A 16,919-nucleotide genomic window follows, 5' to 3' on the forward strand; every position below is an offset into this window, starting at 1 on the left:
TCTGGAAGAAGTGCGGGTAGGTTGACGGAGAGGGGCAGACGGGTGGCTGGCCGGGCGGCGGTGGAGAGGCGGCCAGGGTTTGGCTGCTGCTGCTGCTACTGTAACTACGATGATGAATTCTCTGGAACAAGCTGAAGGTAAATGGTGGGGGTTAATGGTCGAGGTGGGAGTATGTCCCCGGTATGTGGGGCTGCGTCAGTTGTACTGTACAGAGCCTCCTTTGAGATGGACATCTTGCCGCTGTCTTGTTTTGCAGATCTCAAGGCTTTCGAGAGGAGGCTGACTGAGTACATCTCCTGCTTACAGCCGGCGACGGGACGGTGGCGAAGTGAGTCTTCCAGGGGGGGGTCTGACTGAAAAAGGACGCTGGTGGCAGGTAGCCAGAGTTGCACTTCCCGATGTGGTTCCAGTCGTGTGGATATCCCCTCAAATATCAACTGGTCCGTGAAACATTCGCACCAAAAATAAAAGGGAGATCCCAAAGTCAGAAATAAAAATAGAAAATGCTGGAAATTCAACCTTAAAAACACTATCAAAATCTCACTTGAAACTTTAACTCTGTTCCTGTATGCTGCCACGGCTGCAGAGTATTTCCAGCATATGTTTCTGATCCCGTTAAACACACTGTAAATTGCGCCAGATCTGGGGAAACATAGTGAATAGAAAATGTCTTTGAAATCACATTGATCTTGCACAACGTTATTTTTATGAACTGAATTTAAGATGTGATCAGTATGCTAGTCAGGTATACCATCGCCACATTGGCAAACAAAACAAAAACTTCTCGAGGTTCTGGCAACATATGGGTATCTACATTGTCTATGCAGTCAGATGCTAAAAGGAATCCAATCCAATTATCTGTAGAAAAGTTGCATTTTAGTTTCCTTGTTTCTGTTGGAGTAAACCACATACTTTGTTTAAAAAAGAGTAACTGAAGTTCAACCATTTGTTTGCAGTGATTCTCATAGTTGTTTCAGTATGTACAGCCACAGGTGCCTGGAACTGGTTAATAGATCCTGAAACACAAAAGGTAATTTGAAGCTTTTATACATGTTTAAAATTGTCAAAACATTTTGTTGAGTCTATAATTACTTGTTTGCTTTTCAGTGATAGCAGAAGTTCATTTACAAATTGTTCATTTAATAGCAGCTTGGCTGATTTTTCTTGCACATTCCAACAAGTTTCAGGAACGAGTTTTATTAGGGGAAACCTTTTTTAAAAAAAAATTAGAATCCACCTCATTTTCTGGAACTTTGTAAGCCACTAAGTGGTACTAAAGAACATGAGTAATGGCATTAACATTTCTTAAATGGTGCAAAATTATGATGACACGGAATATTTACGTATTTGTAATGGTAAGATTCACTCTGAGAGATATTGAAACTTGGTTGGGCAACAAGAAAACAAATTTGCTAACTATAAAATTTTGTAGCTTAAACGTATGTCTCAGATCAATCGTTTAATGTATGAACATGAGGTTAGGTGTCTGTTGTATTCGTATTCTGAGAGTTTGAATGTAGCCTTATTCCCCAAATGTGCATGAATTCAGTGAGTTACATCGGTATGTTGTTCATAAAATCGTTGTTTGGTATCAAGATGTAATGTAAAATAGGTTTCAGTACTATATAGCAGGAAATAATTGTCCAGGGTTCCCACTTTAACTATCCAGGAACCTTTGTTAGAAACATGGGTGTGGGGACGCTATCACTATTAGCAGAACAGAGATCTCGGTAAAACAAGTTTTCATGACTCAAATAGGAGAAAGTGAGGACTGCAGATGCTGGAGATCAGAGCTGAAAATGTGTTGCTGGAAAAGCGCAGCAGGTCAAGCAGCATCCAAGGAGCAGGAGAATCGACGTTTCGGGCATGAGCCCTTCTTCAGGAATGAGGAAAGTGTGCCAAGCAGGCTAAAATAAAAAGTAGGGAGGAGGGACTTGGGGGAGGGGCGTTAGAAATGCGATAGGTGGAAGGAGGTTAAGGTGAGGGTGATAGGCCAGGGTGGGGGCGGAGAGGTCAGGAAGAAGATTGCAGATTAGGAAGGTGGTGCTGAGTTCGAGGGTTGGGACTGAGACAAGGTGGGGGGAGGGGAAATGAGGAAACCGGAGAAATCTGAGTTCATCCCTTGTGGTTGGAGGGTTCCTAGGCGGAAGATGAGGCGCTCTTACAGCCGTGCTGTTGCTATGGTCTGGCGATGGAGGAGTCCAAGGACCTGCATGTCCTTGGTGGAGTGGGAGGGGGAGTTGAAGTGTTGAGCCACGGGGTGGTTGGGTTGGTTGGTCTGGGTCCCAGAGGTGTTCTCTGAAACGTTCCGCAAGTAGGTGGCCTGTCTCCCCAATATAAAGGAGGCCACATTGGGTGCAGCGGATGCAGTAAATGATGTGTGTGGAGGTGCAGGTGAATTTGTGGTGGATATGGAAGGATCCCTTGGGGCCTTGGAGGGAAGTAAGGGGGGAGGTTGGGCGCAAGTTTTGCATTTCTTGTGGTTGCAGGGGAAGGTGCCGGGAGTGGAGGTTGGGTTGGTGGGGTGATGTGGACCTGATGAGAGATTCATGGAGGGAGTGGTCTTTTCGGAAAGCTGATGGGGGAGGGGAGGGAAATATATCCCTTGTGGTGGGGTCCGTTTGGAGGTGGCGGAAATGACGACGGATGATACGATGTATATGGAGGTTGCTGGGGTGGTAGGTGAGGACCAGTGGGAATATGGGATGGCGCTTTTACAGGGGGCAGGGTGGGAGGAGGTGTAGTCGAGGTAGCTGTGGGAGTCGGTCGGTTTATAGTAAATGTCCGTGTTGATTCGGTCGCCCGAGATAGAAATAGAGAGGTCTAGGAAGGGGAGGGAGGAGTCTGTGACGGTCCAGGTAAATTTAAGGTCGGGGTGGAAGGCGTTGGTAAAGTGGATGAAGTGTTCAACCTCCTAGTGGGAGCACGAGGCAGCGCCGATACAGTCATCGATGTAGCGGAGGAAAAGGTTGGGGGTGGTGCCAGTGTAGCTGCGGAAGATGGACTGCTCAAAATATCCTATGAAGAGGCAGGCATAGCTGGGGCCACCACCCCCAACCTTTTCCTCCGCTACATCGATGACTGTATCGGCGCTGCCTCGTGCTCCCACTAGGAGGTTGAACACTTCATCCACTTTACCAACGCCTCCCACCCCGACCCTAAATTTACCTGGACCGTCTCAGACTCCTCCCTCCCCTTCCTAGACCTCTCCATTTCTATCTCGGGCGACCGAATCAACACGGACATTTACTATAAACCGACCGACTCCCACAGCTACCTCGACTACACCTCCTCCCACCCTGCCCCCTGTAAAAGCGCCATCCCATATTCCCACTGGTCCTCACCTACCACCCCAGCAACCTCCATATACATCGTATCATCCGTCGTCATTTCCGCCACCTCCAAACAGACCCCACCACCAGGGATATATTTCCCTCCCCTCCCCTACCAGCGTTCCGAAAAGACCACTCCCTCCGTGACTCCCTCGTCAGGTCCACATCACCCCACCAACCCAACCTCCACTCCCGACACCTTCCCCTGCAATTGCAAGAAATGCTAAACATGCACCCACACCTCCCCCCTTACTTCCCTCCAAGGCCCCAAGGGATCCTTCCATATCCACCATAAATTCACCTGCATCTCAACACACATCATTTACTGCATCTGCTGCACCCAATGTGGCCTCCTCTATATTGGGGCACAGGCCGCCTACTTGCGGAACATTTCAGAGAACACCTCTGGGACACGGACCAACCAACCCAACCACCCCGTAGCTCAACACTTCAACTCCCCCTCCCACTTCACCAAGGACATGCAGGTCCTTGGACTCCTCCATCGCCAGACCATAGCAACACAACGGCTGGAGGAAGAGCGCCTCATCTTCCGCCTAGGGATCCTCCAATCACAAGGGATGAACTCGGGTTTCTCCAGTTTCCTCATTTCCCCTCCCCCCACCTTGTCTCAGTCCCAACCCTCGAACTCAGCACCACCTTCCTAACCTGCAATCTTCTTCCTGACCTCTCCGCCCCCACCCCTACTCCAGCCAACGCCCTCACCTTAACCTCCTTCCACCTATCGCATTTCTAACGTCCCTCCCCCAAGTCCCTCCTCCCTACCTTTTATCTTAGCCTACTTGGCACACTTTCCTCATTCCTGAAGAAGGGCTCATGCCCGAAACGTCAATTCTCCTGCTCCTTGGATGCTGCTTGACCTGCTGCGCTTTTCCAGCAACACATTTTCAGTTCATGACTCAAATGCCAATGTTGTCTTGAATGAGATACTAAAATGTGTCTGTTAGTCAGAATCCATATTGCAACAATCTTCAAATGATAGAAAAATAAGAAAAGTTTGGGGGAGTAGGTATTGTTATTGCCAGAGTTCCTAAAGTAATTTTTGTGTGGTCCATGGATAGAATGAGTTAACTTGTTCCATTTTCTTGTCTTGATGTATTAAATAAAACAATAACTGGTGTTGTCAAATGGGAGTTGCTTTCTTTTTAATTACTGTGTTTGCAAAATGTAAAATTTGATATGAGGAATCCTTGCAACATAAATAACAGATTTGTAACAAATTTTTAAATATTTAATACATATGTTTGTTTCTGTAAATTGATGATGTTATTGGTACTCCAAATTAGCTTGATATGATTGCAACCTTGCCCACTTGATCTTATTTACAATTGGAATTGAGAAGCAATGTTCCTAAAATTTTTCTTTTATGTTTTAAATCCTTTTTAGGTATCTTTTTTCACATCATTATGGAATCATCCATTCTTCACGATTAGTTGTATAACACTTATTGGTTTATTTTTTGCTGGAATACATAAAAGAGTGGTTGCACCGTCAATGTATCCTTTTTTGGTGTGTCCTTCAAATTATTATCAGTGCAATTTTTAGAATTGGGAGGGAGATTATTATTTCATGGGAGAAAAGTAATGCAAGAGTGGGAGAAAGTCATTCAACCCCTCAAGCCTCTTCTAGCACCTTGCATTTTGGCAGATGATCCACTCATTAATGCTTATAGTAACTCTAAATCTTGTCAATCTCTCTTTTGATTTTACTGAATGACTGAGTTTCCATGGTCCTTACATACGAAATATCAAACATTCACCAACCTTTCAGTGAAAATAATGTCTCATTTCAGTCCAGGGTGTCCTCTGGTTCTGGACCCTAACAGCCAGGGGAGACATCTTTTCCACGTCTCTTCTCTTTCTCTTGAATTTTATAAGTTTTCTAAACACCAGGGGAATTGAGGCCCACAATTCTCGATCTCTCCTCACAAAACAATCCCAAAATCTCTGAAATCGGTCTCTGATAAAAGCATCCACCCTTAGGTCAGGGGACCAGGACTACATTCAATACTCTATGTGCAGTCTCGCCAATTTTCTATACAATTGAAGCAAGATGTGTTTGCTTCTATAAAGGCTAATACTGTTTGCCTTTCAAATTGTATGTTGCGTTTGCATGTAAATTTTCAGTGACTTATGATGAAGGATACTTGAGTCCCTTTGGACATCAACGCTTTCAAATTTCTCAGCTTTTAAAATAACATTGTAAACCTTTATTTCTCCTACTAAAGTTCATAAACCTTAAATTAATATTCCATCTGCTATGCTTTTGCGCACTCACTCAGCCTGTCTCTATCCCTTTGAAACCTCTTTGCATCTTCTTTACAACGCTCATTCTCTCCAAAATTTGTTACTTCTGCAAAATGGTGGGGTAAGTGATGGAGTGTTTACAGTACCTTTAAAGTGGGTGAGAGAAAAAGGGTCCAGCAGTGGAGTGGGGGATGCTGCTGAATCCTGTGGTAGTGTTGGGCCTAAAACAGTGAGTTACTCTAAAACGGTAGAAATGGGTGTCAAGGTTGATGGCGCAGGGGTGTTGATTATGTAGTGGGGTCAGGTCCAGAAGGGTGGGGATTTGGTGGTTGCGGGGAGGTGGTCAGGTCTGGTGACTGGAAAAGAGAGCTGGGGGCTGTTGGGTGTCAGGCGCAGAGAGGAAGTGTTGGGTTCCAGAGTATGAGTGAGTGTCACATCAAGGTCTCGTTGACTTTTTTTTCCCCGAATGTGGGCTGAGGTTTATTGGGGGTCACAGTTTAATAATAACACAGGAATTAGACTACATAATTAAAAGTTTAACTTATTCTGAATAACTATTTACTTTCAATAGTACTGTCTGAATTCTCCGATTTAAGTGGAGATTTTGAGGTTTCCAAACTTGGGGGAATTATCTCATGGAATCTTCAATTTCCCATGCAGTTCCTTTTGAATCTGCAAAACGGAATTGCCTCAGGGTCCCATGCACAATGTGCAGTTTCGCTTCAGAAACAACTACCTGGCTAGCACAAAGTCTAGTCCCAAATTTAGTAAACACATACCACATCAGATATATAGCATGAGGTCAAAATATTTCAAATTGGAATATAATAGATACAAAGTTCTCATGTTTCACTCAGAGTTGCCGCAATACACTTTCAAGCTCTTGATCCTCTTTTTAAAAAAAAAAGTACAGTAACTGTGGTCCTCGCTGACCACAGTGTTGCTCTCATTACGTCGGTGTCTCGCAACCAATGAAAAGTGAAGGTGATCTGGAGAGACTTCAGGAATTGACATTGTTGCTAGTGAAATGCAACTGTAGGCTTCTCATTAATAAGACGTGATAGTGAGTTGTAGTACATTATTTTGGATTATGTTGTAGTACAGAGACGTAGGGGTTCAGGTACATAATCACATAAAGATAGGGTGGTTAAGAAGTTGTTTAGCAGACTTTCTTTTCATTGCTCAGACTATTATGTTGAGGTTGTACAGGATGTTGGTGAGGCTTCTTCTGGAGTACTGTGTCCATTTTTGGTCGCCTTGATATAGGAATGGTATTATTATGCTGGAGGGGGTTCAGAAGAGACGCACCACGATGTTGCTAGGAATGGAGAGCTTAAGTTACAAGAAGAGGCTGAATAGGCTGGGGCTGTAGGACATTGAGAGGTGACCTGTACAGGTTTATAAAATACTGAGTATAGATAAGGTATTGGCAGGTGTCTTTTTCCAAAGGTGAGGGATTTCAAGACTGGGGCATGACTCTATAGAGTCATAGAGCTGTACAGCATGGAAGCAGAGCCTTTGGTCCAACTTGTCCATGCCGACCAAATATCCCAAATAAATCTACTCCCAATTCCCAATATTTGGCGCAAAATCCTGTAAAACCTTCCTATTTATATACCTATCCAGATGCCTTTTAAATGTTGTAATTGTACCAGCATCCACCACTTCCTATGGCAGCTCACTCCATACACATACCACTCTATGTGTAAAAGTTGCCCTTAGGTCCCTTTTAAATCTTTTCCCTCTCATTTTAAACCTATGCCTTTTAGTTGTGGATTCCCCCACCCCAGGGAAAAGACCATGTCTATCCATGCCCCTCATGATTCTGTAAGGTCACCCCTCAGCCTCTGACACGCCAGGGAAAATAGCCTCAGTCTATTCACCCTCTCCCTTTAGCTCAAACTCTCCAACCCTGGCAACATCTTTGTAAAACTTTTCTGAACCCTTTCAATTTTCACAACGTCCTTTCTGTCAATGGGAGACTGGAATTGAACGCAGTATTCCAAAAGTGGCCAAACCAATGTTCTGTATAGTTGCAACATGGCCTCCCAACTCCCATACTCAATGCACTGACCAATAAAGGCAAGCATACCACATGCCTTCTTCACTATAATGTCTAGGAGAAAGTGAGGACTGCAGATGCTGAAGTACCAGAGTTGACAAATGTGGTGCTGGAAAAACACAGCAGGCCAGGCAGCATCCGAGGAGCAGGAGAATCGATGTTTCGGGCATAAGCCCTTCCTCAGGAGGGTGAGAGGAAAAATGCTTAAAAACATGAGGGGCAATTCTTTTTGTACAGAGTAGTTCGTGTGAGGAAGGGCTTATGCCTGAAACGTTGATTTTCCTGCTCCTCGGATGCTGCCTGGCCTGCTGTGTTTTTCCAGCACCACATTTTTCAACTCACTATCACGCATGCCTGGTACTCCACTTTCAAGGGACTATCAACCTGTACTCCAAGGTCTCTGTTCAGCAACACTCCCCAGAACCTTACCATTAAGATACAAATCCTGCCCTGATTTGCCTTTCCAAAATATAGTACCTCATTTTTATCTAAATTAAACTCCATCTGCCACTCCTTGGCCCATTGGCCCATCTGATCAAGGTCTCGTTGTACTCTGAGGTAACCTCCTTCACTGTCCACAACAACTCCAATTTTGGTGTTATCTGCAGACTTATGAACTAGACCTCCTATGTTCACATTCAGATCATTTGTATGAATAATGAAAAGCAGTGGACTCAGCACTCCTCATTGTGTCATACTGCTGGTCACAGGCTTCTAGTCTGAAAAGCAACCCTCCCTTTCTCTTCTACCTTCAAGTCAGTTCTGTATCCAAATGTCTAGTTCTCCCTGTATTCCATGTGATCTAACCCTGCTCATCAGTCTACTATGAAGAATGTTGTCAAATGCCTTACTGAAGTCCACATGGATCACATCCACCACTCTCCTCTCATCAATCCTCCTCTTTACTACTTCAAAAAATTCCTTTAAGTTAGTGAGACACAATTTCCCACGCTGAAAGCCACTAATTAGTCCTTCCCTTTCCAAATTCATTTAAATCCTGTCCCTCCAGATTCCCTCCAACAATTTGCCCATCACTGATTCAGGCTCACAGGTCGAAAGGTACCTGGCTTTTCCCCACCACTTTTCTTAGTCGTATTTTTAGGGTGAGAGGAAAAATGCTTAAAAACACACGGGGCAATTTTTTTTGTACAGAGTAGTTCATGTATGGAAGAACTTCCAGAAGAAGTTGTGGATGCAGGTACAGTTACAGTAATTAAAAGACAATCGTAGGCAGGTGGGGCTAGTTTAGTTTGGGATTATGGTTGGACTGAAGGATCTGTTTGTGTACTATATGACTCTATCTCATTTTGTTTATTTTACAGTTTGTCAATAAAATGTATTCTCATTGCAATTTTTAATGTTTCTTTAAAATTTTCATTGCTATTTACAAGATGCTTGTAAATATAAAATTATACTCCTTGGTTAATTATTATGATGGGACCAGGGTTATGTGAGAAAATGATTAGTGATGCATAAGATACGAAAGGTTGAGAGTTACTGCTTTAGGTGATGCTAACATCTTGCTTCAGGGTCCTTTTCTCTCTCACTGTTCTAGGTGCTGCTGACTGTTGCAGATTATTGATGCATCCACTGACTTTGTAATTTTTTCAATTTAAAAATATATGTTCAGTTCTTTTGCTATTTCTTTGCTCCTCTTTATAACTCTCTCAGCTTCTGACTGTTGTCATTGCTGATATTTTTCTGTTCACCTACATATAGAAGCTTTTACAGTCAGCTTCTATGTCCCTGCAGGATTGGACAGAATCAGCATGGATTTATGAAAGGAGAAATCATGCTTGACAAATCTGCTGGAATTCTTTGAGGATGTAATTTGTAGAGTTGATGAGGGGGAGCTAAAGGATGTGGACTTTAAGAAGGCTTTTGCAAAGTCCCATATAAGAGCTTAGTGTGTAAAGTTAAAGTTCATAGAATTGGGGATAGTGTATTGAGACGGATAGAAAACCAGTGTTTTTAGAATGACCAACAGTGACTAATGGGGTAGTGTCGGGATCCGTGCCTGGACCCCAACTATTCACAACATTGGGTAATTATTTAAATGAGGGAACCAAATGTAACATCTCCAGATTTGCACATGAGGCAAAGGTGAATGAGAGGGTGAACTGTGAGGAGGATGTAGAGGTGCTTCAGTGTGATTTGGATAAGAGTTAATAGGCAAGTGCATGGCAAGTGAAATATAATGTGGGTAAATGTGAGGTTATTCACTTTGAGAGCAAAAGTAGGAAGGAGGGGAATGTGCAACGAGATCTGGGTGTCCTCATATACCAGTCACTGAAGGTCAGCATTGCAGGTGCAGCAGAAGGTGAATGACATGTTGGCCTTCAAAGCGAGAGCATTTGAATGCAAGAACGGAGATGTCCTGCTAAAATTGTGCAGGGTACTCGTGAGACCACACCTGGAATATTGCATGCAGTTTTGGTGAGGATGGATGCTCTTGTTACAGAGAGTGCAGAGAAGGTTTGCCAGACTGATTCTGGGGATAGCATGTATGAGGTGAGGTTGAATATATTAGTGGGATTTCAGGAGAATGTTGGGTGGGATTGCATAGAAACAGATAAAATTCTAACAGGACTAGACAGGGTAGATGAAGAATGATGGGGAGTTCAGAACCGGGGTCACTGTCCAAGGAAAAAGTGTGAATAATTTCAGAGTCAGGTGAGAAGTTTCTTCATCCAGAGCGTGTTGAGCCTGTGGAGTTTGCTACCACAGAGAGTCGAGACAAAATATTGTATAATTTCAACAATGATTGCATATTGTACTTGGGGCCAAGGGGATCAGGTATATGCTGAAAAGCAGGAACAGGTTATTGAGTTGGATGATCAGGTGGAGCAGGCTCGAAAGACCTCTTATTTTCTGTTTCTACATACATAAGGACTGAGGACGAGGAAGAGGAAGGGAGAAGGTATTCAAATGTATATGAAAGTATTCCAGGAAATACCTTCTGCTGAGTTGATTCTTGTTTTCATTCAGTGCATTAATACTGTGTAATATTTTTGTAATATAAGTAAAGAATTCAACTGAAGTTTGCATATATTTAACTGTTACAAAACTATTTGATGCCAATATGAAACATAGTTTTACAATACAATTTTCTTTACTGTGTTCTGTTGAGGAATTTATCATTCTTAGAATTAATAACTAGTTTCTTACACTGAGCCTCTCAAAGAACAGGACCAATGTCAAGAGTCTCTAGTTTTAATTGATGAATACTTAGCGTTCCTTAACATGTTTCTTGCAGCATTGCTGCAAGATGTCGAACTGTTTTGGCAGAATACAATATGTCTTGTGATGATGTAAGTATTTGTTGCCAAAGCCAGACTGCCTGGGAAATGCATTAAACCCCATATTGTTTTATCTTTAAGTTGAAGTCCTGGCTAATTTGAGTTAGACAATCATTTGGTTTTTCTGTATAAGTGAATAAGTATTTGAATTTTGGTTTGTTGCTGGTTTGAAACAAAACTGTTCTAAGACTTAGGAGCATTTTATGTATTTGTATGGATTTTTATTTTTAAGAAGATTGTTTTAATCTTTCTTTAACTGCATGAGCAGTAAGCAAGTTAAGGTGACCAAGGAGGTAAGAAACCAGTGCAGAGCTTAAACATGTTCAAAATATATGAGAATTGCCACTGATTTGGAAGTGATATTTTTGTCTTCAGTTTGGTGACTGGTTGAATATCTTGTTTTGTCATAAGTTAAAAATCAAACAACATCAGGTTATAGTCCAACAGGTTTAATTGGAAGCACTAGCTTTTGAAGCGCCGCACCTTCATCAGATGATTGTTTTGTCATTGTAGCAAACTTTGGGAAGACATTCAAAAGTTCCGTAATGTATTCTTATCAGGGGAAGTTATAAATTTACAAACCGTTACAAGTGCTCTCTGACTTGGAGTTTATAAGCAGCTATAATTAGTCATAGAGTTATAGACATGTGCAGCATAGAAACAGACCCTTTGGTCCAACTCTTCCATGTCAACCAGATATCCTAAATTAATTTAATCCCATTTACCAATATTTGGCCCATATCCCTCGAAAGCCTTCCTCTTCATGTACCCATCCAAATATCTTTTAAATGTTGTAATTGTACCAGCCTTCAACGCCTCTTGTGAGTTGATTCCATACACGCAACACCCTCTGCGTGAAAAAGTTGCACTCTAGGTCCCTTTTAAATATTTTAAACCTATGTTCTTCAGTTTTGGACTGGGGAAAAACCTTGGTTATTCATCCATGCTCCTCATGATATTATAAACCTCAGCCTCTGACACACCAGAGAAAACAGCCTCGGCCTATTCAGCATCTCCCTATAGCTCAAGCCCTCCAACCTGGCAACGTCATTGTAAATCTTTTCTGAACCTTTCCAAGTTTCACATCTTTCCTATAGCTAGGAGAGCACAATTGCATTCAATATTCCAAAAGTGGCCTAATCAATGTCCTGTACAGCTGCAACACGATCTCCCAACTCCTATACGCAATGCATTGACCAGTGAAAGCAAGCGTACCAAACACTGCCTTCACCATCCTGTCTAAATGTGACGCTACTTTCAAGGAACTATGAACTTGTACTCCAAGGTCTCTTTGTTCATCAACATTCCCCACGACCTTACCATTAAGTCCTGCCCTGATTTGCCTTACTAAAATGCAGCACATCATTTATCTAAATTAAACTTCATCTACCTTTCCTTGGGCCACTTGCCAATCTGATCAAGATTCCATTGTGCTCTGAGATATTCTCCTTCGCTGTCCGCTACACTTGTCACGCTGTCCACTCTTAGTTAGATTTGTTGAATTCCATCACTTTCATTCTTAGGATGAGCTTCAGAAGTGTATTCATGATTATAGGTAGCTGTAACTGAGTCCAGCTAGCTATGGCAGTCCTGCAACTGTTACCTTTCAAATTGGTCCAAGCCTCAAATCAGTAGTTTTAGAGGATTTAATGCAGTTCAGAGCTTTGTACTTTATTTGTTTAAAAACAATATGAATCTGCCCTCTTGTGAACTGCTCAAGAGGTGATTGCTTCATTTGTGTGTTCCTACACCCTTTAACAAATTCCTAGCTGGCTGAATAGGAAAGGAGCAATATCTCAAACACTGTTCATCAATGGCTTACTTCATTAGTTACTGAACGAGGCATCAACTTGAGTCAGTGATGATTACTTTCAAATTCACTTATCCTTTTCAAAACATCTCCCTAAAATCTGATTCTAATCCAGCAATTAATGTGGAATAAAATCAAAGTCTTGGAGAAATTCAGGTCTGGCATTACCTGTGGAGAGAGAAACAGAATTAATGTTTCTCATCGAATCTGATTCTTCTGTTTTATTTCAGATCTCTAGACTGTACAGCATTTTGCTTTTATAATCACTAATGTGGGTTAATGACTTGATTCATCTTTGGCAATGAGACTGTTTGTCTCCTCGTATCGTTGGAAGGTTGCATCTGTTGTCCCTAGGTCTTAACTATGCCTTAAGAAACAAGGACTTCATTCTTCTCACACTTGTCTAATTCAGTGGGAATGTTTTGTAAGTGGATTTGTTACATCATTTGTTTGAGTTACTGACATAACCACCACCCAGTAAAGTGCCAACATTTAACAATAACTGATCTGTCAGATTTTGGACATACATATACCATAACTGTAGTGCATAACAATTTCCCATTGGTGCCACAATTATAATGTAAAAGGAACCTCATTCTGGAGTCAGGGCCAGCTCTGACCTAACACTAAAGATAATGAGGGAAATTGTAGGGGTTGAGTGAAACAAAAGCAGTAGTGGATAGAGGCAGAAAATAAATAGAAACTATAAAATAGAAAAGGGAACAGTTACCAATATCCAAATCCTTGACCTGATGAGCATAAGATTTTTAGAGATAAAACAAACAACTTTGGATGCTGGAGATGTGAAACAAAGTTTTCATTGAAGGGTCACTGGACTCGAACGTTAACTCTGTTTTCTCTCCACAGATGCTGCCAGACCTGCTGAGATTCTCCAGCAATTTCTGATTTTGTATGTTTTAGATTTTTAGAAATACTGGCTTTCATCCAAGTAAAGCAATTAATCTGATTGTCAAGAATAGCCTGAGGCTTGAGGGAAGGTACATGGTTGTGCTTGTATCCCCATTTGACAGTGTTTTGTCCATGATTTCAATCCTTCTAGCTTGAACAATGTTACTGTTAATTTGGCTCATGAATCTGTTTTAACTTGCTGTTCATTTCACATCAGGATGACTTTTCAAGCTATCAACTATTTTATGCAGTAACTCTTTTGTTTTCTGAATGTTTGGAAACTTTTTTTGTAACTTCAATATTTTTTAATCTGTCTAGACTGGAAAACTAATATTAAAGCCCAGGCCCCATGTCCAGTGATGAATACATGTGCCAGTAGTACCGTGGCATCTCGGGGGAACAAATCTAAGTTCAGTTCAACTGTGACACTGCAAAAGTCAATAAATGCACTGTTCATTTTCATGTCAACATTGGAATTTTCAGCGAAAGTTCTCTAGAACAGAGAATAATCTACAGCAATAGAAATGCATTTTGTAAAATCTGGTATTGCAGCTAGCAGTTTAGAGATTTAGGATCACTTGGTATGAAATACAATATTAAATTTGTATTTAAATCGTGCCAGATTACTTTAATTTATTAGATTCTAGGTTCTTTATATTTTAACTTCTGGGTTGGACTGCTCATTTTATTATGGATAAGCTTTTGTAACTATTTTGTGACTCAGACTCTAAGTACAACATTAAGGATTTAAAACTGTGACCAATTCCCATTGTGAATTGGGCTGAACTGTATCAGGAATTGTTCTAACAAGATTGCTCAACCATTGTTGCATGCCTTTGTTCTTTTAAACTGTTACTTTTCCTTCTTTTCATGTATAAAGTTGAGATGTTCTGTTGCTACGTTACCTTTACTGTTCAACAGGCATCTGTATCTTTATTTTACTTAGACTGAGTTGAATTAGAAATGGATCAGCAAAGCTTTGGTTGAGACCTTGAATCTTTCAATCTGCTGAATTGTGTTTTGTACAAATCTGTTTATAGGAAGGGATCATTTGTTTCATTTGCCATGCAAACAGTTGCATATAAGGTTATAATTTTACTCCGCAATTATGCAGTCTGTATAACCATGCAGAAATGATTGTTTCAATCTTGCCGTCGTTTATGTTATCTTGCATTGCAATTCTAGATTCTGTTGCAGTTCTACTCTTGCCTCTTTGTATTTTAATAACTGATTTAAAGTTTTAAAATTTTAAAAACATCATGACTTTGTAAATGCTTTTCAGGCACTTGAATTTTGTCAACCTGTGTACATAGCAATAAACAATTTATATGAAAATGATTGCTTGATCATAATGCAATTATTGTTTTAATTAATCTGTTAATCTAGAAAACTTAATGAATAATGGATTCTCATTTATGAAAAGCCAGTACTGTTGTGCATGAACTACAGTTAACTCCTGTTGGACACCAGGAAGACTAGAGCAATTGTTTGAAGTATTGCCAAAAGCTCTGGTATTTCCTTCACCCCATCCTTGGCTGTTCATCCAGGCTTTATGTACTCAATCTGTGTGAGAAGATTAACTTCAAATAATACCATCTCATCCATTCTTCACCAAGATTTATTTTAGCATCTTTACAACATTGCCTGTTTCCAACACACTGCTGTCAAAATATATAATGATGCTTTTAAGAACATTTGTCATTTTTTGATCAGTTTCACCAGTACCTTTGCCAGGTGGCTGACTTCTTTCTTCCTCAAACTCCAACTTATTTTAAACTTCACAGCCTGCTTCTTGTCAATTCAGCCATCACTCCTTATTCATGGTGTAATGACACAGTCTCTAAAGCATTGAATTAAAATTCTCAACTTTGCTTGCTTCTCTTTCCAGGCTTGCGTAATGCTACTTTAGAAACTGCTTCCAGCTTTCCATTCCCTCCTGTGCCCTCATCTTCAGGACTTAAGCACTCCTCCTTCCCTTCAATCCCACAAGTAGTGGCTGAGCTTCCTAATGCTTGGGCCCCATTTGAAACATCTTTCCCATTCATGGTTTTGGTTTATCTCTCCATCAGTGAATGTTCTCTAAAAATGAATAGCTCCGTTTTTGGAGAATTTTTCAACCTTGTTTGTTTGCATTAAAGGAATAAAATAATCAACATTACAAATTTAAAGACCATGTGGCACAAATTTAGAGAAGAAAAAGATTCTTACGACACTATGAATCTACTTACATGAAGCAATCATTTGTAATGCAAACTCTTGCATGTGAAGGCTATGATTTTAGTCCTTAATTGGAGACTGAAGCAAAGGTCACAGGAAATTGGAAGTTGTTACTAACTTTGTGCTGCACAGCATGATCAGCAGATTACCTACTTGCTGCCAATGGTGAGAGAGAGAGACCACATTTTGAAATTTACTGGGTGCCAATTTAGGTCAGTAAAGTATAATACCTTTTGTTCACAGGAGTTGTAAATAAGGACATGTGCAATAGTTTTGAATGACTCAAGTTTACAGAGTAGAATGTGGGAGACTGGTTCAGAGTTCTTTGGAATATTCAAGTCTAGAGGTAAATGAAGATCAAAGCAGCAGGGGCCCATATAGGTGCTGTTACAGAGGTGGTAATAGCGTGTTAGTCATAACACATATGTAGCTGGAACCTCACATCTGTCAAGTGTGAAACTAAGGTTGCCAACAATCCAGATCAGCCTCGTAATCACCAGAGAGACGGATGGAGTCTGGGTTGGGAATCATTTATAGCAGGAACTGAAAACCAGGACCTCAGTCTTCCCAATATTTGTTAGAATAATTTACCACTTCAGTACTGCACTTTTGTTGGAATTCACTGAATGGCAGCACATAGATGAGGAAGTGGAGCAGGTCACAGTTTCATCCTTGAGGGAAATTGGATGTAAACTGCATGAGTGAAAGGAAAAGCTTTTACAGGTGAATATCTGGTTGTAAATGGAGAGGTGAGAGAGGATTGAGTTGATCTATCCAACTGGATTGCAGTGGAAAAACATTGGAGGAAAATGTTATGATCAATTCAAAACTATGCTGATTAAAAACAACAAATTAAATGCCCAAGTTATTTTGAAGTAACAAATACAAAATAAAAATATCGCTGATCCTGAAAAAAAATCAATCTAATAGAAATATTCAGCAGGTTTGACCCGAGCTTTTACCAGTTTCAGTTCAGTGACCTTTCAGCTAAGCACACATGGAGCTTTGACATAACAAGAGATTCTC

General features: G+C 41.0%; 1 protein-coding gene across 1 annotated transcript; it reads left to right on the forward strand.

The window, feature by feature from the left end:
* The first annotated feature begins 97 nt into the window (after positions 1-97).
* On the forward strand, positions 98-15,014 carry cnep1r1 (CTD nuclear envelope phosphatase 1 regulatory subunit 1). The gene is made up of 6 exons (XM_043706944.2): positions 98-137; positions 257-328; positions 957-1,030; positions 4,737-4,846; positions 10,915-10,969; positions 13,995-15,014. The coding sequence occupies exons 1-6, from the start codon at positions 110-112 to the stop codon at positions 14,034-14,036; spliced, it is 381 nt and encodes a 126-aa protein (XP_043562879.1). The 5' UTR covers positions 98-109; the 3' UTR covers positions 14,037-15,014.
* The last annotated feature ends 1,905 nt before the right edge of the window (positions 15,015-16,919 follow it).

This window comes from Chiloscyllium plagiosum, unplaced genomic scaffold (genome assembly GCF_037043375.1).
Source record: "Chiloscyllium plagiosum isolate Xiang-an unplaced genomic scaffold, Cpla_swu_hap1 HiC_scaffold_17, whole genome shotgun sequence".
In the NCBI taxonomy this organism is placed as follows: Eukaryota; Metazoa; Chordata; class Chondrichthyes; order Orectolobiformes; family Hemiscylliidae; genus Chiloscyllium; species Chiloscyllium plagiosum.